The 25,459-nt window shown below is 39.7% G+C and overlaps 2 protein-coding genes across 10 annotated transcripts in view; one reads left to right on the top strand and one right to left on the bottom strand.

Annotated features, from left to right (window-relative positions):
• C17H7orf50 (chromosome 17 C7orf50 homolog) overlaps positions 1-25,459 on the top strand; it is a 172,923-nt gene that overhangs the window by 54,594 nt on the left and 92,870 nt on the right. The window contains exon 1 of one of the 4 annotated variants that reach the window (XM_061599531.1): positions 24,288-24,329. The exons of the other annotated variants lie outside the window; for them this stretch is intronic. Coding sequence (XP_061455515.1) covers positions 24,311-24,329 — 19 coding nt within the window. The 5' untranslated portion in view covers positions 24,288-24,310. Of the gene's footprint in view, positions 1-24,287; positions 24,330-25,459 lie in introns of those variants that run through there. 4 annotated transcript variants of the gene reach the window in all.
• GPR146 (G protein-coupled receptor 146) overlaps positions 10,191-25,459 on the bottom strand; it is a 48,783-nt gene continuing 33,514 nt past the window's right edge. For 2 of the 6 annotated variants that reach the window (XM_061599525.1, XM_061599527.1), the window contains 2 exons: positions 20,014-20,130; positions 10,191-15,730 (listed from right to left, as the gene is read on the bottom strand). In XM_061599525.1, the coding sequence (XP_061455509.1) occupies positions 14,685-15,686 (1,002 nt within the window). In that variant the 5' untranslated portion in view covers positions 15,687-15,730; positions 20,014-20,130 and the 3' untranslated portion in view covers positions 10,191-14,684. Of the gene's footprint in view, positions 15,731-19,267; positions 19,511-20,013; positions 20,131-23,952; positions 24,202-25,459 lie in introns of those variants that run through there. The other 4 variants (XM_061599523.1, XM_061599526.1, XM_061599524.1 and 1 more) reach the window with 3 other exon arrangements.

Raw genomic sequence — 25,459 nt, 5'->3', positions numbered from 1 at the left:
CCCCTCCCAATACCAGAAGCTGTTGATGAATACTCTGCCTGGAATTGAAACTTTGGGAATAAACATGCTTACCTTCTAATCCATACAGTGTTGGGTTTTGGAAAGATCATTGGAGTGTGTGTATGGAATCATAGAACAGTAGAGTTGGAAGGGGCCTATAACTCCACCGAGTCCAACCCCCTGCTCAATGCAGGAATTCAAGTTAAAGCATACCTGACAGGTGGCTGTCCAGCTGCCTCTTGAATGCATCTAATGTTGGAGAACCCACCACCTCCCTAAGTCATTGGTTCCATTGTCATACCGTTCTAACAGTTAGGAAGTTTTTCCTGATGTTCAGCTGAAATCTGGCTTTCGGTAACTTGAGCCCATTACTGTATTCTGTGTCCTGCACTCTGGGATGATCAAGAAGAGATCCTGCCCCCCCCCGTGTGACAACCTTTCAAGTACTTTGAGAGTGCTGTCATATCTCCCCTCAGTCTTCTCAAGGCTACACATGCCCAGTTATTTCAGTCTCTCCTAGAGATATAAAATTTCTGGAAATTTTGAAGCCATGGAAAAAAACCCGTTTCCCCCCGTTTTTTCAGAAAAAACTGAAATTTTTGGAAAAATGGAAGAATTGCAATATTAGCACTTTTTACAGATTGAAAGTCACTTTGTTACTTCAGGAACATCAAATGTAATTATGTACAAGTTGGTTTGGCATAAAGTTATCACATTTGGTATATTAAAAGTACATTTTATTCAAATAATTATTACAAATTAAATTTACTTTTTTAAAATTTTTACTTTTTTTTGCAACAAATGGATCTACAAAATCCTGAACTGTAAGGAACCTCTTTCATTTTGTCAGTTTATGAGGAGCAGGGAAAAACAATTAAAAAAAACAACAGAAGAAACCATCAACATTAATAACAAAATTACTTATGTCTCTGCTAGTCCTCCACTGTGTTAAGCAGACATAAAGCATCCATTCCCATAAAAAGAACTGAGAAAAAGTGGGGAGCAAGATTCAGTGAAACATTTTATACATCATGCTAAAATAAAACACTCCATAATCCATATTTTCTTCATTTTTTCAATATTTCCAATTTTTCAGAAAAAAAACAAAAAAGGCTTTGGAAAAAATTGGGGGGAAATGGCTTTTCCCCAAATTTTTCTGGTTTTTTTTCGGGCCTTCACAACTCTAGTCTCTCCACATAGAGCTTTGATTCCAGTCCTCTGATCATCCTCATTGCCCTCCTCTGAACCTGTTCCAGCTTATTGTTCCTTATCTCTCCATATGGTAACAGGTTACGTTTAGGATATAGCCACTTCATACATTGCAACTTGGGTTAGCCACCAACTGTACAAGGCACTGATACTGACCACAGCTTCTTGATACACATAACTTTATGATACATGTGCTTACAAATGTATGTTTGTTGCATGCATGTATTATATTCTTAGGTGTATACTTAGATAGGTGTACACTTCACAAAAGTAATGTGTAAAGTGATCCATGGATCACTTGGATCCTCCAAGAGGAGGAAATAGTGGGTGGTGGTCTGAAATGTGGCTTCCCTTGAACGTTTATTTTTCTAGTCTCAATTTGATTCAGTTGAATGATCATAGGGTACAGTCATATGAGCTCACTAAGAAAGTAAATTTTATTCAGATAGCACACAAGGGACTGTTTTAGTGTGGTCTTTCCCTTTTTAAAGCAGTGAGAGTTTTTTAGCTGTTGATCAACTGAATTATATGGTTGTGAGATAGTTTAGTGCTAACTTTTTGCAGTCCTAAGAGGTTGCAGTCTTTATTTAAGCAAGCATTCGGCAAAGTTAGAGTCTTTTTGGAGTTGAATTCTGTCTTATCTTCCAGGCACTGCCCTGATGACAGAAGGGTTGTATCCCATGAAATAATTTCCCCTGTGGCTGCACATTGTAGCAGACAATCAGTACTGGAGGACAAGTCTCTTGGGGGTACTTGTCCCCCATTGCTAATACTTAGGTTTATACAGTGCTTTCGAGCGTTCAAAGTGCTTCACATGCCTTACTTTGTTGTAATCCCTTCAACAATCCTGTAAGGTAAGTGAATATTATTGTTATCCTGTATTGCTGAAGGGGGTGGGGCTCAGCTGTTGTAGTTCGTGGCAGAAGCAAAATTTGAACCAAGGTCTTCTTGATTCATAGCTCAGATTGTTAGCCATTCTGTTAGACCAGTTACTTTTACATACACTGAAGTGTTTGTTCAAGCCATGTCAGATTTTTTTCCTTCCAGTGGCAGATCACTGTGCCATAAGTACAAACTGCTTTTGGAACTTCCTTTAGTTTCAAAAGTGGTTCACTGTGTAGCATGTGGAGTTCCACTGTTTGGGAAACACGAATCCAAAGTTCCATTAGACAGATGGGACCAGTTGTGTAGTAGTTTGGCTTCTGCCTTGTCCTTTTATGTCATAGGAATTTCTGTCACTTATGAGAAGTGTCAAAGATATATATAAACCTGTTTCCAGGAAGAATGCATAAAGTGAGATTCTGGAATGGAGTGGCACTACCTATATCTTACCTGGAAATAAGCACATATTTGAACTTTTTTCATATGACCGAATTAGAGCCAGTGTGGTGTAGTGTTTAAGGTGTGGGATTATGACCTGGGAGACCAGGGTTCGAATTCCCACATAGCCATGAAGCTCACTGGGTGACTTTGGGCCAGTCACTGCCTCTCAGCCTCAGAGGAAGGCAATGGTAAACTGCCTCTGAATACCGCTTACCATGAGAACCCTATTTGTAGGGTCGCCATAAGTCGGAATCGACTTGAAGGCAGTCCATTTCCATTTCCATATGACCTAATAAGGTAGGGGAGTTACCCGAAATATTGCTTCTGTGACAAAAAATGAACTTGAGCAGGCAATTGCGTACTACCTAAGTTTATCCAAGATCCATTCATTTGCCCAGTGTTGGCTCTATTGCATGTGTGTTCCAGAATGCCTCCAGCCATTTATGCAGTGTTTTCAGTGCACATGGTGCCGTATAGAGTTACAAAGGCAAAAATAGGCAGGTCCCTGCCCTCTAGAAGTCTGAAATTGACAGTGGTGAAAACAGTGGAGAGAGAGGTAAAGGTAGGGATGGAAGAATGTGGGCAAATGCTTAAAGCTTGATTACAGTTCAGGATTGGGAGAGTAGGCTACATGCCACCCAGAAAGGTGGATTTTGAGGAGGGATTTGAAGGAAAAAAGAGAGATAGCACCAGTACATTTTCAAGGGCAGGGTTCCACGCATAGAGGCCGCAAGGGAATATGGGCAGAGATGTTTGAGGTAGCAAAAGACCTTTGGTTGGCTAAGCGAGGTAAAGATGGAAGAGTGGAGGTCATGGGAAGAGATGTGAGGCAAGGGTGCCAAGATGTTCAGGTCAGTTTCTGTTTGCTTTTTACTGGTGGCTGCCTTTAAACTGAGCAAGTTGCTGGAGCTTCATGAAGTTATCGCACCAGAACTGAGCAGCTAGGGACTAATGATTCTTACAGAGGACCTGAAATGCATCCTCTTCCTGGAGTAGCTGTTGGCCAGGATCTGGAGCATATGCGAGGTTTGACTCCCTCTCCCAAGTAGCCCCAATAGATGGACAGCCTTGGGCACTGAATTGCTGGACCTGGGTTTTGGCCCAATCCGTCATTGTCATAGTTCCTGAGATCCCAGTTGATGAGACATGAATCAATGTGGTCCATAATATTTGAACCGCCTTGGGTAGGGTGTCTTCTGGAGAAGCAACCTCTGCCATTGCCCCTGGGGAATTAAGTCCCCCAGGTTCCTATTTGTGCTAGGGGCTGCCGTAGGATCCTGCTACTCTTCCTCTTCAGAAGAGGCCACTTGGGGACTCAGTCCTAAGTTCCCAGGAGTTACTGGCCTGTGGGAAGTTCTATTTGCTTGCTTTTTTTCTCGTAATAAGAACCCCTCTTGTGAGTAAAAAGCAGATAAGTAAAAATGTTTGCAGGCTAGAAGAAGCACAGCTACCGCCATGCTTTCCTCTTGCCACCGCTGTTCCCCCCACAACTGGTAACTCTGTGTGTATCCCCCCCCCGTGTGGGAAAGAGCTCCTTTTTTCCTTCTTGCACCCCGGAAAGTGCTGCCTGAGCTAGCTCCAGCTGCGTTTGCCATCTTCGTTTGGCCAGAATGCTTCTGGGCCCCATGTGGCAGGGCGGCATAATCGGGCTCAGGCAGGGCTTGCACAGAAACTGACTGGGATGGCAAAGAAGGGATAGAGCACTCTGTGTCACCAGTCAAATTGGCTTCTGTGCAAAAACGTTTTGCAAAATTTAAGGATGCAAAAAATGAGTTTTTTAGGAGACAGGCTAGGAGCAGAGAACAATGAATATTTGAGCATGTCTGTGAGAAAAGGGATCATGTGCTTGTTAGTGCATTTTGCTCTGCATCCCTCCCTTTCTCTCTCTGCTGCTTTCAGATAAGGTAGAGTAGAGAGGTGCTGGACCTCAGGCGTAGCGGGGAATTACAGCCTCTGGTTTGAGAACCCTTCTTCCAGTTGGAGTAGGCACCAGTGGCTACTGAGTGCTTGGATTTTTTACTCCTGGTTTGGAGTTTGTGATGGTCATCTCTGGCAACCAGTGGTAAGTTTCTGTAACTTGAGGGTTAAAATGGTAACCTCGGAAATCCCAAATATAGGATGCTAGCACTATGGCTAGTAGATATCTTTGCATGTTGGTTATAAAGCCTGTGTTAATGTGGCTATGGCAAAAATAATGGCCCAGCAAAAGTATTGTTGTCAGTATAATTAAAGCTGACTTTGAAGTAAGCAGTGTAGTGTGAAACAGACTTGTTTTGCAGGAGTTTAGCAGGTTCTGTAGCTCCACTTCCTCTAAAGCTTCAGCAAGGATTAGGAGCATGATGTAAACTCTTTTAAGGCCTGTTGAGTAAAGGGGAGCTTTGTTAATGGCACAGGTTTGGTATAACTGATTGAACCCTTTGGCCTAATTGTCACTGATAAGACTTACACAATTCATTGTGAGTGTTCCTGCTGCATACATAAAGCCAAATAGATACCATTTATTTAAAGCATGGATGGTCAACCTATGGTCTGTGGCACTGCAGGACGGGAGCAGGAATGCATATTTACTACAGTATGAACTAGAATTATTATCCTGGCCAACTCCGTTGGATACAGACTCACTGGTGTGTTTTTCTTCATTATGTTTTATGTGTAATCTCAGTTTAGAGTGTTTCATAGATCACTTTACAGATTACACAGAACTCTGCATCTCTACACAGCATAACTAGGCATGCCCACTCAAGCTAAGATGTCACAGCAATTAGACACACCCCTTGAAGCCCTTTAAACAGGCTTGGGGCGAGCATTCTATTTGTGTGGTGAGAGTTTCTCTGAATGGGACTAGGCTAGCAATCTGGCACTCCTACGAACAGGTTGAAAAGCTGGCGCCATCTGTAAGCATTTTAAGATGCTCAAAAGCCTGTTGAGCTGCTTCTATCCACTGGAAAGGTCCTGGCCCCTGGAGGCAGTTTGTTAAAGGGGCAGTTATTTTGGAGAAGGTGGCAATAAATCATTGTTCGGAAAGCTGGTGCCATCTATGAATGCCTGCACATCTGCCTGTGCATCCTGGGTGATGGCAGTACTTCATTGAGATCCTCCTTGGATGCAGGCTGTGGTTGAGCCTCCTATCCCTCCTCCTTGAAAGGAGGCACAGGCTGCAGCAGCTTGGGCAACAAGAGAGGGCTGAAAGGGGGCTGGCTCATGGTCAGACAGATTTCCTTCAGTTGCAATTGGAACTACAGGGGCAGAGCTGTCACTGTCAAAAGTGCTGAAGCTTTCTGTTTTAGCCCCCTCCTGCTTCAACCCACTGCTCCCCCATTCCAGACTTCCTCTTCCTCCTCCTCCTCTTGATCACTCCAGGAGCGCTCCACAAGCCCATGACAATTGTTGTTGTTGTTGTTTTATTCATTTCTATACTGCCAGCTCTTGTATATAGTGTACAAAATCTCAATTAAAACCAAGACATAACAATAACATCAAAGCAAATTACATTAAAGAAACAGAAGTTAATGATTATCTGACAAGAAGGGTATTAAAAGCAATAAATCAGTCAAGTAGAATGGCACTATCTTAAACTTAATCGGGGCATCCTTATGCATGTAAAATGTTTCTCCCTTAAATGAGAGCTAAGTGTATTTGTTATATGATTCTAGAATAAAGGTGACTGACATGAGCATGTTATACTGCATTCTACAGTTAAGCACATGGTGGAGTTTCTAAAGGAACAGCAATAAGTTTGGTCTTTCTGAGAGCGAGCGACTATTGAGATGAACGCCAAGATGGGGACATCTGGAGCCACCCGTAACATGAGGAAACATTGCTTGTGTGGTCATTTTCCTCCATGACAGCTGGACCTGCAGCTTGCACTGAAAGGGTGAAATCCTCTTTGTGTGCTTTTGTCATTGGCTTGATTCCGATAACTGTGGTTTAGATTATCGCAAACAACCTGAATGGATCCTTGGTCTCAAATATTTTCCTCTCCCCTTTTGCGTGCAAGGGGAGAACAGTGCAAAATCCCACTTCTGTTTTTGACTTAAAGACAGTTACTTCCAACACATACAAACTTAAAGTTTCTAGTTTCTCTAATTAGTTTTTTTTTTTACTTTTAAAAAAAGATGAACATCAAACTATGGTTTTATATCATGGTTGGTTAATTAACTAGGGTTAAAATAAAACATAGTTCCCTAAGTTTGTACATGATGGGAAATGGCGGTTAAACAAAAATGAAAGTGGAAGTTTTCATTTACTTCCTCTTGAGCATGGAGGAGGAGGGGAGGGACAGCACATAAGCCTGAAGGCCCATCACAACTCATGTGTAGTCATCTAAACCAGGGGTAGGCAGAAGGTGCATCTGGTTCTTATGTAGATCTTTAGGTGATTTGCAGTAAATCAGGGATTCGACGGCAAGTCAACCACTATTCTGTTGAAATGGAGAAAGCTTGGACTAACCAGGAGTAGATTTTTATGTGCAACGGCTGCGAGTGGCATTCAGTTCTGATACTCAGAACAAATGTCTGAGCTCAGAATTCATTAATTATATGTCTTTTGCATCAGGCTCTGGTTGATGGATCTCTGAATCCTAGCATGAAATCTAAACGCCTGTGTGGATGTATATGAAAAAGAGAGAGAGAATGTGTGGGATTGCCCTGCTCACTTTTGCATTGACCCCACCCACCACTGGCATTTGGCCCCTGGAAGGTTAGCCGTGAGGAAATGCAGCTCCCATGCTGAAAAATGTTCCCTGCCCCTAGTTTAGATGATTGTCAGTACACAGGGCTTTTGCAGTCTTGCTGCCCTTTTGCTTGACTCCCTCAGTTTGTGTCATTGTGCTACTTAGCACATTGTGTCACTTACTCCTAGAGTTTGTGCGCTTCATACGCTGTGGTGTTGAGTTTTGTTTTACAGCTTGTTTTTAAATATTTGCTCATCTTAGGCAATGCAAAAGATAGGACTGTCTAATATATAAAATCTTGTGTGTTTATATGTTTGAGCCACCTCGGTACTAGCTCAAAATGTCTTGCGCTACGTGAGCCATTGCATTGGCCACCCCTTGTTCTCCACAGCTTCATTTGGTATTACCCTGTCAAAAGAGTTCCATCAAAGTACTTTGGTTATGTTCAGATTAATAAATGGGCATCTTTTTAGTACATTTTCTTTTTGTTACATAAATATAATGACTCTTCAGTATTCCCCTCCTGCCCCAAGATACAGAGGTGTCTCCTTGAAGTCAGTGGGAGTTGCTTATATATATACCTCATAAACAAGTTGACAGAAACAAGGTGGTTCCTGATAGGGGTGGGACATGGTGTTGTAGATTAAGGCGGGAGCTTAAGCAGAATTGGCTAGCAGCAGGAATTTGGTGGAATGCTAAGAGAATGCATTTTTAACACTAGAGAAAATTGAGTCTATTAATCATATAAATCTTGGGATGTGTGATTATATTCTGTGGCTGGAAAATAAAAGGCTAAAATTTATGCATATGGAAAAAGAAACTCTAGACAAAGTTCATCTGTGCCAGGCTTCCCACCACTGCAATTCCTTTTGCATCTAGCACAAGTGCTTGGGGCACTATCTCAATACTGCTTCTTCATTTCCTAGCCTTCTTTCAGTGGGCTTGCGTGGAAGTCCATTTATATCTATTGAGATTAATGGAGTTAGCAACAGCAAGTAGTGGATCTCATACTTCAGGTTTACCAGTACTGCAGGTAGCTTGACAGGAACTTTTTTTGGTGCGACTGTGTTGTATGAACATTCAGAAGCTTCAGGTTGTCATCATTTGCACATCCAATTCAGTGTAACATGGGCAGGGTGGTTCCCTGTAATTATTTTATTTGCTTGTTTATTTAGTAAATTTATATGTCACTTTTCAGTATAAAAAAGCTCCCAGGGTGTCTCAAAGTTAAAATAACAAACACAATAAAACTCAAGGTTAAATCTCCAGAAAACAGCAGGACATTGCAGATCAATAAAACCCAGCAGAACCCCATCTACATCTACTGTAGTCCCTAATGAGGTGTCCAGTGCAACGTCTGCTGCAACTTCTTGGGAACAGTTTTGGTTGATGCGGCCTGATGATGTGGACAAGATGCCTGTGATGATGCGGCCAGCGTTGTGTACAGTGGAACATTACTTATCTGCTCTGTGGCAAAGAACAGGTTGAGGGTATGTCCAGCTATATGTGTCAGGCCAGTGATGTATTGAGACAACCCCATGGTTATGGAGGCCATGAACTCCTGAGCTAACCCATTTGAAGCAGTCTCATCATGGATGTAACTTGAACACCATTGTGTTGGGGGTTCAACACCAAATCCAAGACTACCTTGAGCACCTTAGACAAGGAGGTTGTAGTGCAGTGGGGTGGATAGTACGCTGATGACATCTCTCTCTCTTGCCCAGCACCACAAACAGTCCCTCAAACCCAGACATAGTACAGATTGATGTCCTGGTAAGAAAATTAAATGTTTAAGGATGATTGCAATGACCCCCAATGACCTGTAATGGTGTTGCATCAAATATTCAGGCGAACACAGCTGGGTTAACCATAAGGCCACTCAGCTAATCCACCCAGGTCTCAGATATACACTCCTGTTTGGCCCCCTCACCCATGATCAATGATAGATGTTTTATTCTGGTCAGACCTCATGTTTAACAAAAGGACATAAGCCCGCCCCCCCGCACATTTTTTTACTGTGCCACTAGCATAGTAGAGCTCTTACTAGCCTCCAGGTACCTCCACCCCCCTGCTGCCATTTTAAAACTTTTTACTACAGCTCCTACAGTGGAGGTGGCAACAGAAACAGGACTCTTGTTCCAGTGGCTTCTGGCTGTGAGAAACCAAAATGCCAGCCAGGAGCAAGAGCTCTGCTTCTGCTGTGATCCCATTGTAATAGCAGCAGTGAAAAGTTTAAAAAACTTGGATAAGGGATGGAAAGGGAAAGAAAGGATCTCAGAGGCTGCTGAGAATTCTGCCTTCTGCCGTTCCCTTGTAAGCTCATCATGCAATAGGGATGAATGGTGCTGCTGAAAGGAGTGGTATCTCTAGCTGCCTGGTGCTCATCTCGGCACTGGCTACCTCCTGGAATTGAGATAAGGAGTGCTGAGCTGGGCAGATGGCACCACTATAATTTCCCCTACAAAGACTTTAGGTCTCATTTGTACATTGCAACACTATGTTGGGGCCCAGAGGTATTGTGGGAGAAATTGCATGGTGTTCCTTCTCTTATGTTTGGCCCTGAATTACAATAAACAAACAAAAAGAAATGTGGGCATTAATAATGATGGCTCCTCCAGACCACTTTTGATTTTGACATTAGCTTGAGGGTATAGTATACTGAGGCGGGGTCTAATTGGGATGATATGATATGGTGACCAGTTAACAATTTGATTGTTGTGTTTTTCAGCAGTTGACGTTTCTGGACATTTGTAAAGGCAGATTGATGTATCACACATTCCACTAGGCTAGACCAGATAATATTAGAAGCTGGATATCTGGCAAGCTTAATATAGTGAAAATATTGCTCCTCTTGTCTTCCCTCAATATGTTATAGAATGCCTGGTTTAGTGTAAGTATTTAAAAACAAGAAGTTTAACAACTCTTGAAAAGGATGGCACAGGTGGAGGCAGGGGTGAATTTTATTAGTTTATTGCTTTGACATAATTGTCTCCCACATTTAGAGGAGATATACACATCATAAATCATTTTCAAAAATACTAATATTTATTCTGAGAAAATAATACTGTTAATAATGACACTCTTGTGCTGACTTTCTGTACACATAAATCATATACAGTACTCTTTGAACTAGAGAAGTTTGTTTTTAATGGTAATAAATCTATATCTTAGGAAATAATTTAATAAATTCTTTAAACTGTTCTTTTTACATCAGTAGACTGCTTCTCTTTGCATATATACAGTAATATTCATTGTAATGTTAAACAGTTTGGCTCATATTTACAAAGTAACCAGAAACCTTCAGGCATTGAAATGGAAAGGCCTCGTGTTTGCTAACTACTAAGTTGCTGTGTTTTGAGAACATAATTCAGTTTTTTTTCTTTAAAATTCTTTATCTTCACTGCTTGATATTTCCACTTAGACTCAAAATTTTAATTGGTATAAAGGTTGCACACCTGTTGTCTCTATTTAGTTATTTACATGAATAGTTTTCTGAAAATCACACCTGATGCAAAGTAATTCCTGTTTGGCATTTAAGAGGTAAAAATAGCACAGGGTAGTTTTGTAGTACATTATATGGAAAGCAGCTAAAAGATCAGGTACTTGGATGTATATGCGCATGCGCGCACGCATACACACATGTACAGTCTCCAAAAATCTCAAATCGGTTTAAGTGGAAAGAACAGAACTGGAAAATGATCACATTACAAATGAAAATATCCAAACATTTTGAACAAAATTGGCTCAAAATATAGAACAGTCTTAATATTAGTGACCTCTACAGTTGGTTGCAAAAAAATTGTTTGAACCTTTAAATGATTCTAGAATACTGCAGTTTTCACTTTTCAAGCCCTGCATTTCTTGTAGAACATTGCACTGAAAAGTAACTCAATTAAATTTGAACTTATTTCCAAGTAAAAAAAACAGGCCTGAAGTGCAAGAAGCAGGAGACCCTGTTGACTAGGCAAAGGTTGAAGGTCAGGTCATTGATATTTATATGAGGCCTGATCAATCCAGGGGCTTCATACTGTCTGCAAATCACAGGGGCTGATGTTGGAATTAGCACTTGTGTCTAGAAGCAGATATCCAATGAGCAGGGTGGAAACGATCAAGTCCTAAGCTATTGTTGAAAAAAGTCCATTAAGCACAATGGGACCAACTTTTGAATAAACATGATTAGAATGGCACTATGATATTTTAAGTGTGAGAGAACAGAAAAATAAAAAGAAACAGGAAAATCAAAACTGCATAACACATTACATCTGGCACATATTTATGGATAAATGTGGGTTTTCTGAAGCAAGGGATTCTGTGAGTGGTGAAAGAAATTAATGAGATTCTGTCTTCTGCAAATTTAAGAAGCTTTGTGGAATTTAAAAAGGAGATTATTCCTGTGCCAGTTCACTTTCACTATGCTTGGATTCCTTATGTTTTTAGAACACACCTGGCAACATTCACAGAACAGACATATTAGGTTAAACATTTTCCCGTTGAGAGAAAGTCTCCACGATAGGAACAGATAGGACAATACAAAGGTTATGGTCTTGTAAGCAGCTATAGCACTTAAAACAGAAAAGGCCATTGTGATTTGCATAATGTCTATGCAGGACTGAAACACCAAGTAGATATTGCAGATCAGAGCATCAGCTCCTTAAGTCATGCCATTTCAGACTTGTTCTGTTAAGCAATTTTTACAACTTGTATTTGCAAAGAAAAGCTGAGTACAACCTAAATGAATCTGATTTTGTTTATATATATATACCTAAAGAAAGAATTGTGAAATATCCCATATTTTTGTGAGTTCATTTCTAACACCCACTGTCCTAGAAGCCCATTCCAATGTTACTTTAGTAGATGGTATTGTGTGGGCAGCAAGAGAAGAAGAAAGCAATCCCTCTAGACATCTTGCTCACTCATTTATGCAGTGAAAGCAAGATGCTATGTTAAGCTGTTTTACTAGTGTGTATTGGGACCAGACTAGGGCTAAATATCCTAATCTGATGTGGAATTGGTGCACTTGTAACCCAGGGTCTCTGCTTTCCATGACTGGAACTAGGGGCTTGAACTGGAGTCTGAATTGCAGCAGGCAGAAAATAGAGTTTGGTTGTCTATTTATTTGATTTATTAGTCCAGGCAAAACCAAGAATTTATACCAGGCCTGACCAGTCCAGAGACTTTTTATTGAATGCAAATCATAGGGACCAGAAGAGAGCCCTTCATAGTCTTACAGGTAGCTCACTAGGCTAAATTCCAGTTTGGGGCCATGTATCTCCGGTTCAAGTCCCTGGTAGAGAAACCAACTATATGACTAAGTATTAGCATAAATGTTGCATTCTAGGGAGGGCAGTTAAAAGCAAAATATTGTGCCATAATCAAATGTCATATTCATTTTTAAAGTTACATTGATTTTAGCTTTGTAAAGCATATGACACTAGTGAATCATCAGTCAATTAAGCTGGAGCTAGGAGAAATAGTTCTGAAAATCTGTTTTGAGCAGACCTTTTCGTAATGGTTGAAAGAAATTGGAGAGAGAAAGTGTGCTGAAGAGTTTTAAGGAGCAGAAACCTTTGTTCCTTTTGCATTTTTTAAATCATTGAATGAAACTGCTAGTGAAGAAGAAAATAACCAGTGGAAACCTCCTCTGTCTGGTACTAATAATAATATTTTGGTGTTAAAACATGCTTAAACAATGGAGATGCAATGGAATTTAAACTCTGAATATGAAATACTGAAAGACAAGTCACTTAGAGTCTGAACATGTGAAAGGTTCAGAGTAATCTGAAGAGATCTGAAGAGAATTAGGAAAAATATTGTGATGGTATAGGTGGTTTGAAAACACAGTATACCCTTAACACACATTAATGTGATCCTGCTGGATAGCCCTTTATGTGAACAAACTGCAACAGGATGAAATTATTTATATTATGTATTAAAGTGAAGAAACAAACATAAATATTTATGTGCGTGATTAGTCATTTTTAGTTTCTGAATTTACCATTTATAGGATACTCTGTGTTTGTAAAGGAAAAACCAAACATTTTTCTTTAGGCAAAAGACAGCCATTTTCTGTAGTTTGCTCCATACATATGCCTGAGGTGCTTCTACATACCCCAGAGATAGGTTTCCAATTTTCCCCTTCCATCTGCAACCCCTCATGCTGCATGGAGTGGTGCTTTGGAGGGTCTCCTGACTGTCCACTATGCCTTTTCTGGGGGCAGTTGGAGCTGTAGTGGGAATAAAAAAGCTGAATGTGTGTACAGGACACCTTATGTGGCCCTCTGGATCCTAGCCTTAGCCTGCTGTTTTTATTGACTTGTCATATAGAAGGATGGAAGAGTAGTGTCATACAGGGAGGCAGAAAAACCGGGCCAGATTAGCACAAAAATCTAGGGCTAGAATCCTGCTCCCAATCCATTTCAGAGGCTGCATATTCACAGCAAATTATTATTCTGTGGCATAAGCGAGTAAGAAATGGCCAATTTGTTGCCGTTCTTCCTTTTTTCTGTCAATGAATACCTAAGAGATAAAAAACTTGCATTTTTGTAAACCTTGTTGCTTCTTTCCCATTACAGAAGTAATACGTTAAAAATGCTCAGCAGAAGGACATTTATTCATTCCTTAAAATTATATAGTGTGTTTGCATGAATATTTGTGGACCATAGCAATTAGACACTCTTTTCACCCCACGTGATTTTAAATTTTCATCCTAAATTTGTCCTTCATTATACCAGGTAAAGCAATGTTTCTCTTCTTCTTACTTTTTCTGAATGTGGCTACTTTTGACTGATTGAAATGTTTTTGTCATGCAAAGTAAGGAAAACAGATTAATGCATTTTTGTTAAATGTAGAAAAATATGAATAATCAAAGATACATTAAAACAAATATGTCTGCAAATAAACTGTTTTAGAATTGCAAATAAAAGTTCCTTTTAAAACAAGATTTTGCAAAATTAGTGAGAAAGTAAAATTAAATACTAAAATATTTTATCCTTGATACTTCATTGTTTAGAGTGTTATACAATTGAACCAGTATGATCATTAGCTGATATTATCGTAACTGAAAATTCAGGTGCTGTCCTCACCTTGAATAAAACTACTTTGTAAAATTAAAAATCATGTTTCATATGGAACATAAAATGCATATTTTAGCTCTACAAGTATACAAAGTGCTAGGTGTTCAGTCAAAGCTTTAGATGGCCCTCTAATGATTTTCTCTCGACAGAATTATTAGAACACAGCTTATATTGTGTAAATGAATCAGTGCACTGAAAATCTCAGAATTTAAAGGACAACCTGTAGATAGATTCAGAACAGAATTTTCAAACTATCTTCATTACCTGTATAGATTAAAATGGTGAGCTGCTGATTTATAGTGTAATCCCAGTTTCATAGCGTCTTTGTTAGATGGTCTGCACAAGAGAGAATCTTGGAGAATAAACTTCTGCAAACTAGGTACTGGCCCATCAATATTCATTCATACCTACGTTATAACTTGCTGAACAACTGTGCGTTCATGAGAGCATCCTTGATTTCCACAGTGCAGTTTTTTAAGCAGCCGTCGCAATTTGTTTGGAAAGTTTTTGTTGATGTATCTGTAAAGTAGAGGCATGACAAAACTGCTTGAAAAAGCCAAGAATTTTGACAATCCCTTGGTAAAATGTAATACTCGAATGTAATTTTCATCTGTGACTTTTCCTTGCATACTAGTTAATGTGTTTACTAGAAGAGTTACATAATAGGGTGTCCACAACGTGAACTGTGTACAGACAGTAGCAATCAAAAGCTTGTGTACTGATGGATCTAATCTTCCAGTGTCTTGGTCCAGTGGTGTTGCCTCTTTACGTATCCGCAAAATTAACACAAGTGCATACAGCACAGCAACGGCTGGTACAACATACCCAATAAAAACCATGATGGCATCTGCTGCTTCTTTGTTCTGCATTTTGGAACATTCTATTATTTTAGTGGACACATGGTTGCAGACATAAAACAAAAGAGATGAAAAACTGGTTAGCATAGCTCCTCCCCAAATAAATCCACACACATGCTTCGTGTTGTATACACTGGACATGTAAGTTCTTGGTAAAGCACGTTCAATGTAGTAGTCCAAGCTGAGCAGTGTAGTAGAATACATGATAACCAGAGATGATACATTGAATAATATAAGCAAGGTAATATAGACTTCATTGTTGAAACTCCAGATGGCCCATTTTGTACTGGCAGATCCTAGAAGGTACATCGGTGCGATAGCATTGATGATGAGGCCAGCAATTGCAATATTGACAAAGTAAACATCTGGCATGGTCATAGTTGCTTTGTTGTATAAGTTGACTAGCACCAATAGGGCATTATAGCAAAGGCCAATTGGGAAACAGATGATGAGGTAGAGCAGTGAAAAAATGGAAAGCACAAGATGGAAATCGTGGCAGAGATGCTGGCCCTCTGTGTTTTTGGTACCATTGAAAGATTCGCAGCTCCACATAGTGACTTTATCGTTTGTGTCTTCTCTGCTGGTTACCAGCTTTTCTAAATACAGAAAAAAGAAAGTAAATATTTTCTTAAAAAAGAAAATCCATCCTCCTCTCTCTGTCTGTATCATCTATACACCTACACACCACAGAAGTTTAAAATATTTTATAAGTTTAACACAGGAATGTAACGATTCAGTCTGTTATCAAATTCTAGGACCAAGGAAAGTTAAATACACCCCTGACAAATTTTCACTGTGATTGTATGCTTCATGACGACTGTTTGCTGCTTCATGTTGCTGTGACTCTGAATGGATAATTATTGCTACTGTTTAACCTATATATTTATTTCCTCAGTTTAAGATGTTTTTCTCTTGTTGTGTTCTCAATCACCACAGGTAGTCTTTGTTCTTCTTGTGGCTTATAGGAGCTACACTGGCATTTGAAAACTGTTTTTATGCTGAAACCTTCCTATCTTGTTCTCCTGCTCTTTTAAACAGATTTGGTCACTCTCCCTTTCTTCTCTATTTGGAATGGCCTCCCGGGACACCTATCTGGAATCACCTTTCTTCTTTTAAATCCTTCCTCAGAAATCTCCTTTTCTGTGAAGCCACTTGTTCTCAGTGGGGGCAGAGAAAGTCTAAGCAGTGTAATTGTACTTGTACATATTCATCCACTGTTATCCTTTCCTGTTTTCCCCATTGTCAACATTTAAATCTTAAACACCTTCAGGTAGGGGCAACATTTAAAATACACATCCACCTGTCCTCCTCTGTGGTGAGGCAAAGCTAGACATGGGAGGACAGTGCTCAGCTCATGCTCAATGCAGGAGTCAGGGCTGTGCTATAGGAACAAAAGATTCTGAAGTTGATTCACCAACAACCAAACAGAGATTGAACTCTGTATAGTGGCAGCAGCTTCATCGCAGTTGTGAGCCACACCTCCGCTGGAAGGTGCTTCTTCAGTTAAAAGGCTCCAACCTACTCCAGTAGCTTGCTACTGTGAGGGAACGGGAATTTCTGCTTTGGGGATGGCAGTGCCACATCCACTAACCCCACAGGCTCATCTAGTGGAAGCACTTCTAGGGCTGAAAGGGCTACTGGAACGGGCCCTGCATGCCCTGCCACTTCTGGTTCAGAGTCCTTGACTTCATCCCCTGAAGAAGGGGAATCTGACTCCAGAGTCATGGTTTTCTTTCTTTCTTTCTTTCTTTCTTTCTTTCTTTCTTTCTTTCTTTCTTTCTTTCTTTCTTTCTTTCTTTCTTTCTTTCTTACAAAAAAGTAAAATAGTGCAGTAGCGAAGATTTAATAACTGAAATGAAACATAGTTAAGGAGCAGGTTGAAATGAGTTATTCTCATGGGTTTAAGTTAATAGAAGTTTGTAATACTGAATCATGCAGTTTCCTCTCAGCTACACAGGAATAGCTCAGCTGGGATGCCAAAAGGAATTGCGTGGGTGCACAGCCGGAGAACCTGGCCCCGAATCAATTTAGCTCTGCTGTTGTTGTTTTATAAGCACATGTGTTTTGTTTGTGGTTTCAATTATGTACCAGTATTCCATCTCAGGAATCAAGCCAGCTCCAAAAGTTTTATTGGGTAGAAGTGGCCAGATAATTTCTAAAAACTGACTTCCCTCACATAAGATGGTTTTCCCTTCAGGATCACCAAGCAAATGTTTTTTTGTAATTGCTTAGATCATAGCTTAATTTAAAGGTGTGTGATTTCTGCATATAATGATTTCCTCTTTTATTAAATTACAGGATTAGCATAATTTACTTTATGACACTTAAACAACATACGTTTATCTTGAAAATCTAGATCCCTCTACATAATTCAACTTGAAAATTATTATAATAATTTTCAATATTTTAATATCATGAATACATGAAGCTGACTTACTGAGTCAGGATATTGCTCCACATGGTTTATTAAGGTCTCAGGCAGAGACAGATATTTTCTAGCTATCAATTTCCCATCTCCTTTTTAAAATTCAGAATGTCAGGAATTAAACTCTGCGACCTTTTGCCTGCAAAGCATATACTCTACCACTGAACTGCAACTGAGGGCAACCAGAGAACCTGCAAATCTGAACATGGGTGTCTTTAGTGCAGTTTACCAAGCACTACTACTTTGCAACCTCTTCTCATTTAAGTGGCTACTGTGAAGCCCACTTCTATGGAAATGAAGAGGCTAAGCAGTAGGAACTGGTGGATTGCATGTTTGAGTTCATTAGTATCCATAGGCTAAGTGCATATCTGCAGTCTTCACCACCTATCCTTTGTCTCTTGCAAGCCAGGGGCACGATATCAATTAACAGCCTTAGCCTTACACAGCCATTGTTTAAACAATGTTAGCATTCCTTTTTGGCGGTGAAAGTGGGGCTCCCACTGTTTCTAGGTCTTGCAGAATGTCAAGGGAGAGGGCCTTCTCAGTGGTGGCTCCCAAATTATGGAATGATCTCCCTGACGAGGTGCGCCTGGTGCCATCACTGTTGTCTTCTCTGCACCAGGTCAAGACTTTCCTCTTCTCCCAGGCATTTTAGCATGTGTTTTAATTGGCTTTTAAATATATATTTTTAAATTTGTATATTTGTTTTTATGTTTTAATTATTGTAAACTGCCCAGAGAGCTTCGGCTATGGTGGCAGTATACAAATCTACTACTACTACTACTAATAATAATAATGATAATAATAATGATGAAGATGATGGTAATGATGATGATGATAATAATAATAATAATAATAATAATAATAATAATAATAATAATAATAATAAAAGATAACCCCCCAAAGGCTTATTGGAATAGTTAAATCTCAAACGTTTTGTTTTTTATTGAAGAACAGTGACATTCTCATGGTCTAGTAAAAAGAAGAACATAAGAAGAACCCTGCTGGATCAGGCCAATGGCCCATCTAGCCCAACATGCTGTTCTCACAGTGACCAACCAGATGCTTATGGGAAGTCTGCAAGCACAACCAGGGTGCAATAGGGCTCTCCCCACTTGTGATGCCCAGCAATTGGTATCCAGAGGCACACTACCTCTGACAGTGGAGGTAGAATGCAGCCATCATGGCTAGTAGCTATGGATAGTAAATGATTTCTTGTGAAATATCCATTCTGTTACGTTGCTGGTAATTAATTTGAAAGTCCATAATAAAAATTAATTCATCTGAAAGTCCATAATAAAAATCTATTAAGGAAGTAATCAGACACTTCCCCACCCCCACACCCAGGGTTTAGCCCTATCAAACAAAGTGTTTAGTATTAGTCTGGAAATAACATGCTGAAGTATCAGTTCAGTTTGTTTACTCTTTGAAAAAAGGCAATTCTGTAGTACCTAGAGAGCATTTATTCCAAGTAAAGTATCCTGTCCTGTTGGATACAATACAAAAATGTATCTTGAAGCAAGTGACCTTTATATGACTATGTGAGTTTCTCTAAACATTTATACAGACTTTTAAATATAATATTGCATCTCTAGAATATTTCATTACTGAAACTCTTTACAGAACATTCACGCTGCTTTGATTTCTTATAGCTGTCAGGTTGCGCCACCGGCGCCTAGCCTGTCCCTGCTGCCACCAGATCTCCTACCTTCAGTTCACGTAGCACATTTCTTTGTACTTCGGAATCCAGTTATGGCTGATAAATAACACTTCAGGAGAAAAGAGCATGCTGAAGGGTGTTGTATTTTCCCTCTTTGAAGACATAGCGATCTTCCGTGATCACTAGGACCTTACACATCTTAGTAGCTTTTCTGCATGTGTCCTGCACTTGTTTTTCCTCTAGTAAATTACTCACAAAGTTTCTGCTTCTCTTGGCAAACTGTGACTAGCTCCTCCCTTTCTCTGTTTACAGCCAGTTTCAAGAAACAGGAGGCTGATCTCAGAGGGGAGTGTTTCCTGACATTACACTCTGCTGAGTGTTGCCTGCTTCCTACTGATTGGTAGAAAGGGAGATGTTCCTGGAAGACTCTAGTTTGGTGTTCAGTTACAGTTGCTCTCCCCCCCTTCCTCCTCTAATGCCACCGGGTTTGCTGCATTCTCAATAGAAGGCGTGTTTGCCCTTAGCTAGCAGATTCGACTGAGTGTATGAAATGTCTTACAGGAAAATACTATTGAGAAAATCGCTTTTATGTTTTGAATTTTTTAAAGGTAAGGCATCCTGGGCAGCAGAGCTTAGCTAAAAACCCAATTTTTACTTTGAATTTAAAAGTTAAAATTCCACAGGGTTTTGTAATAAAAACATAGCTTAGCATCATTATGAGAATTGTGCATAATATAGATCTTGGAAACTGAACAATTCCAAGAATGTACTACTAGGCATTATGGCTATATTACCTCTTCTGTTATGTGCTTCTGGATACCAGTGGCTGTAGGCTTCCCAGAGGCAGCTAGTTGGTCACTGTGAGAGCAGAATGTTCACCAAGATAGGACTTGGTAAGATCCAGCAAGACTCTTCGTATAATGAAATAATCAAATAAAAGCATAAGATTATAATAATAAAAACATATGATCAAGACCCCAATTTGCAGGTGTATTTCCAGAGAATTACTAGGATCTGAGGAGTTGCTTTGGGTCACTTAAGGATCTCTGTTTATTTCTTTAGAATCTTTATATACCACTTTTCAACTGGTTTACATAGTACAAAGTGGCTTTAAAAATGATTCAGTAGTGTTTACAGTCTCAGCATGGGCACGCTTTCACATGTAGATCCTCCACCCTAGAACAAAGAAACATACTCCCTCACCATAACTCTGATGTTTACTCATATTCTGAATGTCTTGGCTGTGGCAGTGGAACAAAGAGCGCAAACTGGTGGAAACACCAATTATCCTCTTGCCCCAGACCAAATCTGGGAGGTAATAACAGGTCAGGAAGTCAGGGCTGTTCTAGTCCCACAGATCTTCTCACAGACAACTGTTTTGAGGACAGTTCAAATCCTTGATAGAGTTGTCATCCTCCTTCGTTGATGTCACTGGCTGTGGGGTTAACAGTAGTACCTCCCCAGAAACATGCACCCTTTATATTTTGCACTAGCTGACCACCATGCTATACCATAAACTATTTTATGAAACTCTTGTCAGTTTCAAATTGAGTGGGTTTTTTTTGTGAGTATATATGTGCATGTGCTACACTGAGAAAAGCTTATCTAAAGTTCCCTTGGGTTCATGGAACTAGATTCATGATACTTCATATCCTGGCCAATGTCTTTAAACCTCAGTGTTCACATGGGCTCATATGAAACCATTGCTCTGCTTTCATTTCATAAATAAAGCATCTTAATCCTAAGATTGCAAAACCCTTTTTAAGATGGGATATACCAATCAGTTCAGTGGCACAAAAGTTAATGATACGGTGGTGTTTCAGAAATGGTATGAAAAGATTTTTGGCAGAAGCACTGTTGCAAAAAGGTTAGAATTAGGTTGCTAGATATTCTTGCTTTTAATTACTCAGATTACAGTAGGGCCCCACTCATATGGCGGGTTATGTTCCAGACCCCCATCTAAAAGTGAAATCCGCCCCAAAGCGGAACTCCTTTAATAAAATGGCGCCCGACGCCTGAAAAACACCATAAAAGCGGAACAAGCGCTGTATGAGTGGGGCCTTACTCTAATTGCAAGCTGCCATATTAGCGGAATGCCAAAAAGCAGGGCCCTACTGTAGTTAAAACACTTACTGAAATGCAGCTGCAAGGTTTACTATTAAGAATGAAGCTAATAGTCATTAAAACATTGGAAGAAATATTGCGCTCTTTAGTTAGGGAATTGTTGTACTGTGTTACTTGAGGATTTGCTTGTTGCTTGCTTGTTTGTGTTCTCTGTAATGTGCTAAGGAGTGGCTCTTTATTCAACACCCAGTATATATCATATGGATAATTTGCAGGGTTTTTGTTTAAAGCAAACTCTTGAGATTTTAGCTGTATGACCTTTTCATTTAACCCTCACTTAACAAACATATTTTGCATATAGTGCTTGCTAGAGAATTCAAAACATTAACTGGCAGGTTTGTAACTATGGTCAAGTATTTCATGTATTCTTTTTTACTTCCAATTCCCTTTCTTTTTACCCCATCCTTTGATTTCAGTGATGCCCTCTAGCTATTATTGGACAACAACTCCCATTATTCCTGGCCTTTGGCCATGCTGTCTGGGGCTGATGGGAGCTGTAGTCCCAACCGCATCTGAAGGACACCATGGTGGCTACCCCTGTTTTACATTATTAGACTTAGATAGTGAATTGTTGTGTCCTGTACTTACTGTACAGTGTCTAGTCAATTTCAGATGCTCTAGGGAGGGACCATGGCTCAGTGGTAGAGCAAATGTTCTGCATCATGTAATAGGGAGTGCAGATTGGGCAATAGGATAATCTTTCACTTGCAACTGGCTGAGTCACTACTACTTAGAACATAGGTATTCGATAGAACAGAGATAATTTTTTTCTTTTTGAATTAGTGTAGTAGAAAATCCTGCTTGGTCAAGGGTGTTGACATGAATAACCCGCAAAACCTTTTCCCAAACCTGTCATTTATTATTGTGTGGTGGCACCCATGACCAGTTTGACTGATGGGAAGTTCCAGCTATTAGTATCATATAATGGAGATAGTGCAGTGTGGGTGAAAGCAAACAAGCTATTTTCAAGTGCATTCTCTTTTTTAAAAAAAATGTTGACAAAATATGCTGCCTCCTACTGTTTCTCTGTTCTGAATTGCTTCTCCAGTTTTTTATTTTGTTTTTCGTCCTTGGGGGGGGGCACTAGAAGCTTGGAACCAAACACACTTCTAGAATTTAATAGGATGAGTCAAACCTGCTGTTCATTGCTGCACAATGAAGAGCAGGTAAGAAATTGTTTAAATAAATATATACAATTTAGGGGGAATTTAAGTGTAGAAACAGCAAGTGGGAAGAGTTAAGAATCAGTTCTGTGCTCTAAATTCCCCCCTCCCAAAGCAGCCTTTCATTTTTTTGAAAACAATATTGGGGACTAAATTACATGTTTGTGTAATGTGTGGTTGCTCTTTAGTTGCTCCATTGTATCCTACTCTTTATGGTCTAGGGAGGTAAATGTTGGTGAAAAAATGCACTCCTATTACATCTGAAATAACTTTTCTTAATTTTTGCACTCTTTTCTCTTTATTTTTTTGTCCCTCACCCTATCATGGTCAGGATCCAGAGAATTGTGCAACTAGTTCCACATGCCCAAGGGGCCTTTGGACTTAAGCTGTTTGAACTTTTGCTGTATGGCAAATCACTCTTGCAACTGAGAGGAATTTCAAAAATAGTTTGTTATCACATGTAGATCTGTTGTGCAAAGAGTCAGAAATCTCATTTGGCTCCTGCCAGCCCTTCAGTAGTTCTGTGGATCTGGCCATCTTTAATGCTTGAGCTCATAGGTTCTGCTTTACTTGTCCTTTGTAATGAATGTAGATGAGGTTTTATATTGTCATGTTGGTGTGACACATGTTGGCATGTACCATCTGTATGTATATTTACTATAGCATTGGCAAATAACTGCCTTATACATTACAAGGGAAGTGGAAGGGAAAATATATGCAAGGAATGCTTTTATTGTTATTGGGAAACCTTTCAGAGAATATACTTTTCTGCCCTCATTAATTTACATCTTTATTACAGCTATTTCACAGGAGCAAAATGGACAATTGTTTTTAGGGAAAGAGCAACTAAATGGAATAACCTGGAAACCAAAGTACAAACTGATAGAATGTTTAGTGGAAGAAGCCATATTCATTTCTGAAATAGAGGCTACAAGCACCAAATACTCTGCATATTGTAGGATTTTTCTACCTTTCACTAAATCACTTTTCAACTTTCAGTTTCATTTATCTACCTTAAAAATGGATGTAAAAATGATATCTGATGAGATCTGACATGGTTCAGCTGAGATGTGCACTGACATAAATCATAGTTACACGGGAACTATGGTTTGCGTTAACCTTGGTTTGCATTGGTGTACAAGTATCATACACCCATAGTTACCATCTAAAAGGAAAGAGAGGGCAGAAATTACTCCAGAGTTGGAATGCGGAACAACTTTTGGTGTGTATATTCATGGGCTTACCTCCTAACTTGTAAACTATTGTATGGCAGGAGCCAGTGGTATACCTGGTGTCCAAGTTTCAAGGTTTGGTTATAGAATAGCCTTCTAGGCTTTTAAAAGAAGCTTCATTTATTAAAACAATTCAGATAGCTTCTAGTGGGATCTCCCCAGTCAAAAAGGTTTCGATATTGTGGGCCACATTTTGTTTCAATGAGAGAAACTGTAGTACCATGGATTTTATTGCAGCTTGGCTGTTATTTCAGAACTCAATCTATTTCAATGAATTTGGCACCACAGAAACAACGGAACTCCATTTGTTGAAATCATCAGAGCTTAGACTTTGCAAGCGGGGAGAGGAGGGAAACTTGGCATCATGGGAACATTCTCCATGGATACTTTTCTGCCGATTGGAAAAGACTGACAGGAGGTGCAGATGGTGCTTCTCCTGGAAACCATTATGCAGCGCTACTTCCTGTCAATAAAACAAGTGAAAGTCAACCTAGTGACTTATCATCAGTGCATTATGCTGGCTGCACAGGAGATTCTTGTTGAGAAACAGGCTCAGATGTTGCAGTTCCAGAATGCTAGGACTGGTCATGGGTAAATATTTCCAGGATACGCATTGAAACAGAATGTTTTCTCCTGTTGGTGTTCATAATGATGATTGATTTGGTTTGTATTTCTGGTCTTAAATGTAACATTCAACTATCTGTTCAGGGTAGGTATTTGGAGCTGAAATTACTAGGATGTGTTTAATTCCCAATCAACCCATACCCTATTTACTTAAACCCTAGTAGAGTTTGTAGCCCTACTTTTTTTTGCTTTGAACTGTGTACATGGAAATCAGTTTCACTGATCTTACTGAACCTTAACTTCCTATTATATTGGCTAGGCTATAGCTTTAATAACATTTGACAGTTAGTTGTCAAATTTTGTTGTTCTTGAACGTAATTTCTAAGGGAAAAATTAACATATTGGGAAGCTGATTGAAGCATCTCTTAATGGTAGATCTTTGAAGCAGGGACAACTGCATTGGTGTAGTTAACCATTGTGTAATAACCATTTTTGCTTTTAATATCTCTCGTTAACATTAGTGGTGCCCATAATTGCTTTCCCCCCTCAAATATCCCTTTAGGTAATTTTGAGCAGTTCCAGAATCTTCAAAGACAACTATAACTGTATGCCGCCCTGGGCTCCTACTGGGAAGAAGGGCGGGATATAAATTTAATAGATAAATAAACAAACAAACAAACAAACTGATTTTGAAGTTTATTGTGTATCCTCTTTTCTACTGTCACATTAACTGGGGTCCTTGCTTTTGCCTCGGTGATACCTAGATGTTGTTCTGTTAATTGCATGCTTGGAAAATATTCTTTTTTCTTGAGCCACACGTTCATAGATGCATAAATACTGTATATATATAAAATGCACATACATTGCTTCCAACTTGACCACCAACCCGGATGTCTTTAAAAGAGGATTAGACAAATTCACAGAGGTGAAGGCTGTCAGTTGCTACCAGCCATGATGGCTGTCCTCTGCCCCCACTGTTGGAAGCAGTATGCTTCTGAATACCAGTTGCTGGAAGGAAAAGTGCTCTTGCTTTCAGGTTCTGCTTGTGGGCTTCCCATAGATAGCTGGTGTGCCACCGTGAGAACAGGATGCTGGACTAGATGGGCCATTGGCCTGATCCAGCATACTCTTTATGTTTTTATGTTGCATACCTTTTC

This window comes from Rhineura floridana, chromosome 17 (genome assembly GCF_030035675.1).
Source record: "Rhineura floridana isolate rRhiFlo1 chromosome 17, rRhiFlo1.hap2, whole genome shotgun sequence".
NCBI classification, from domain to species: Eukaryota; Metazoa; Chordata; class Lepidosauria; order Squamata; family Rhineuridae; genus Rhineura; species Rhineura floridana.
Note: the sequence above shows the minus strand (reverse complement) of the source record. Positions and strands in the feature narration are given on the sequence as shown.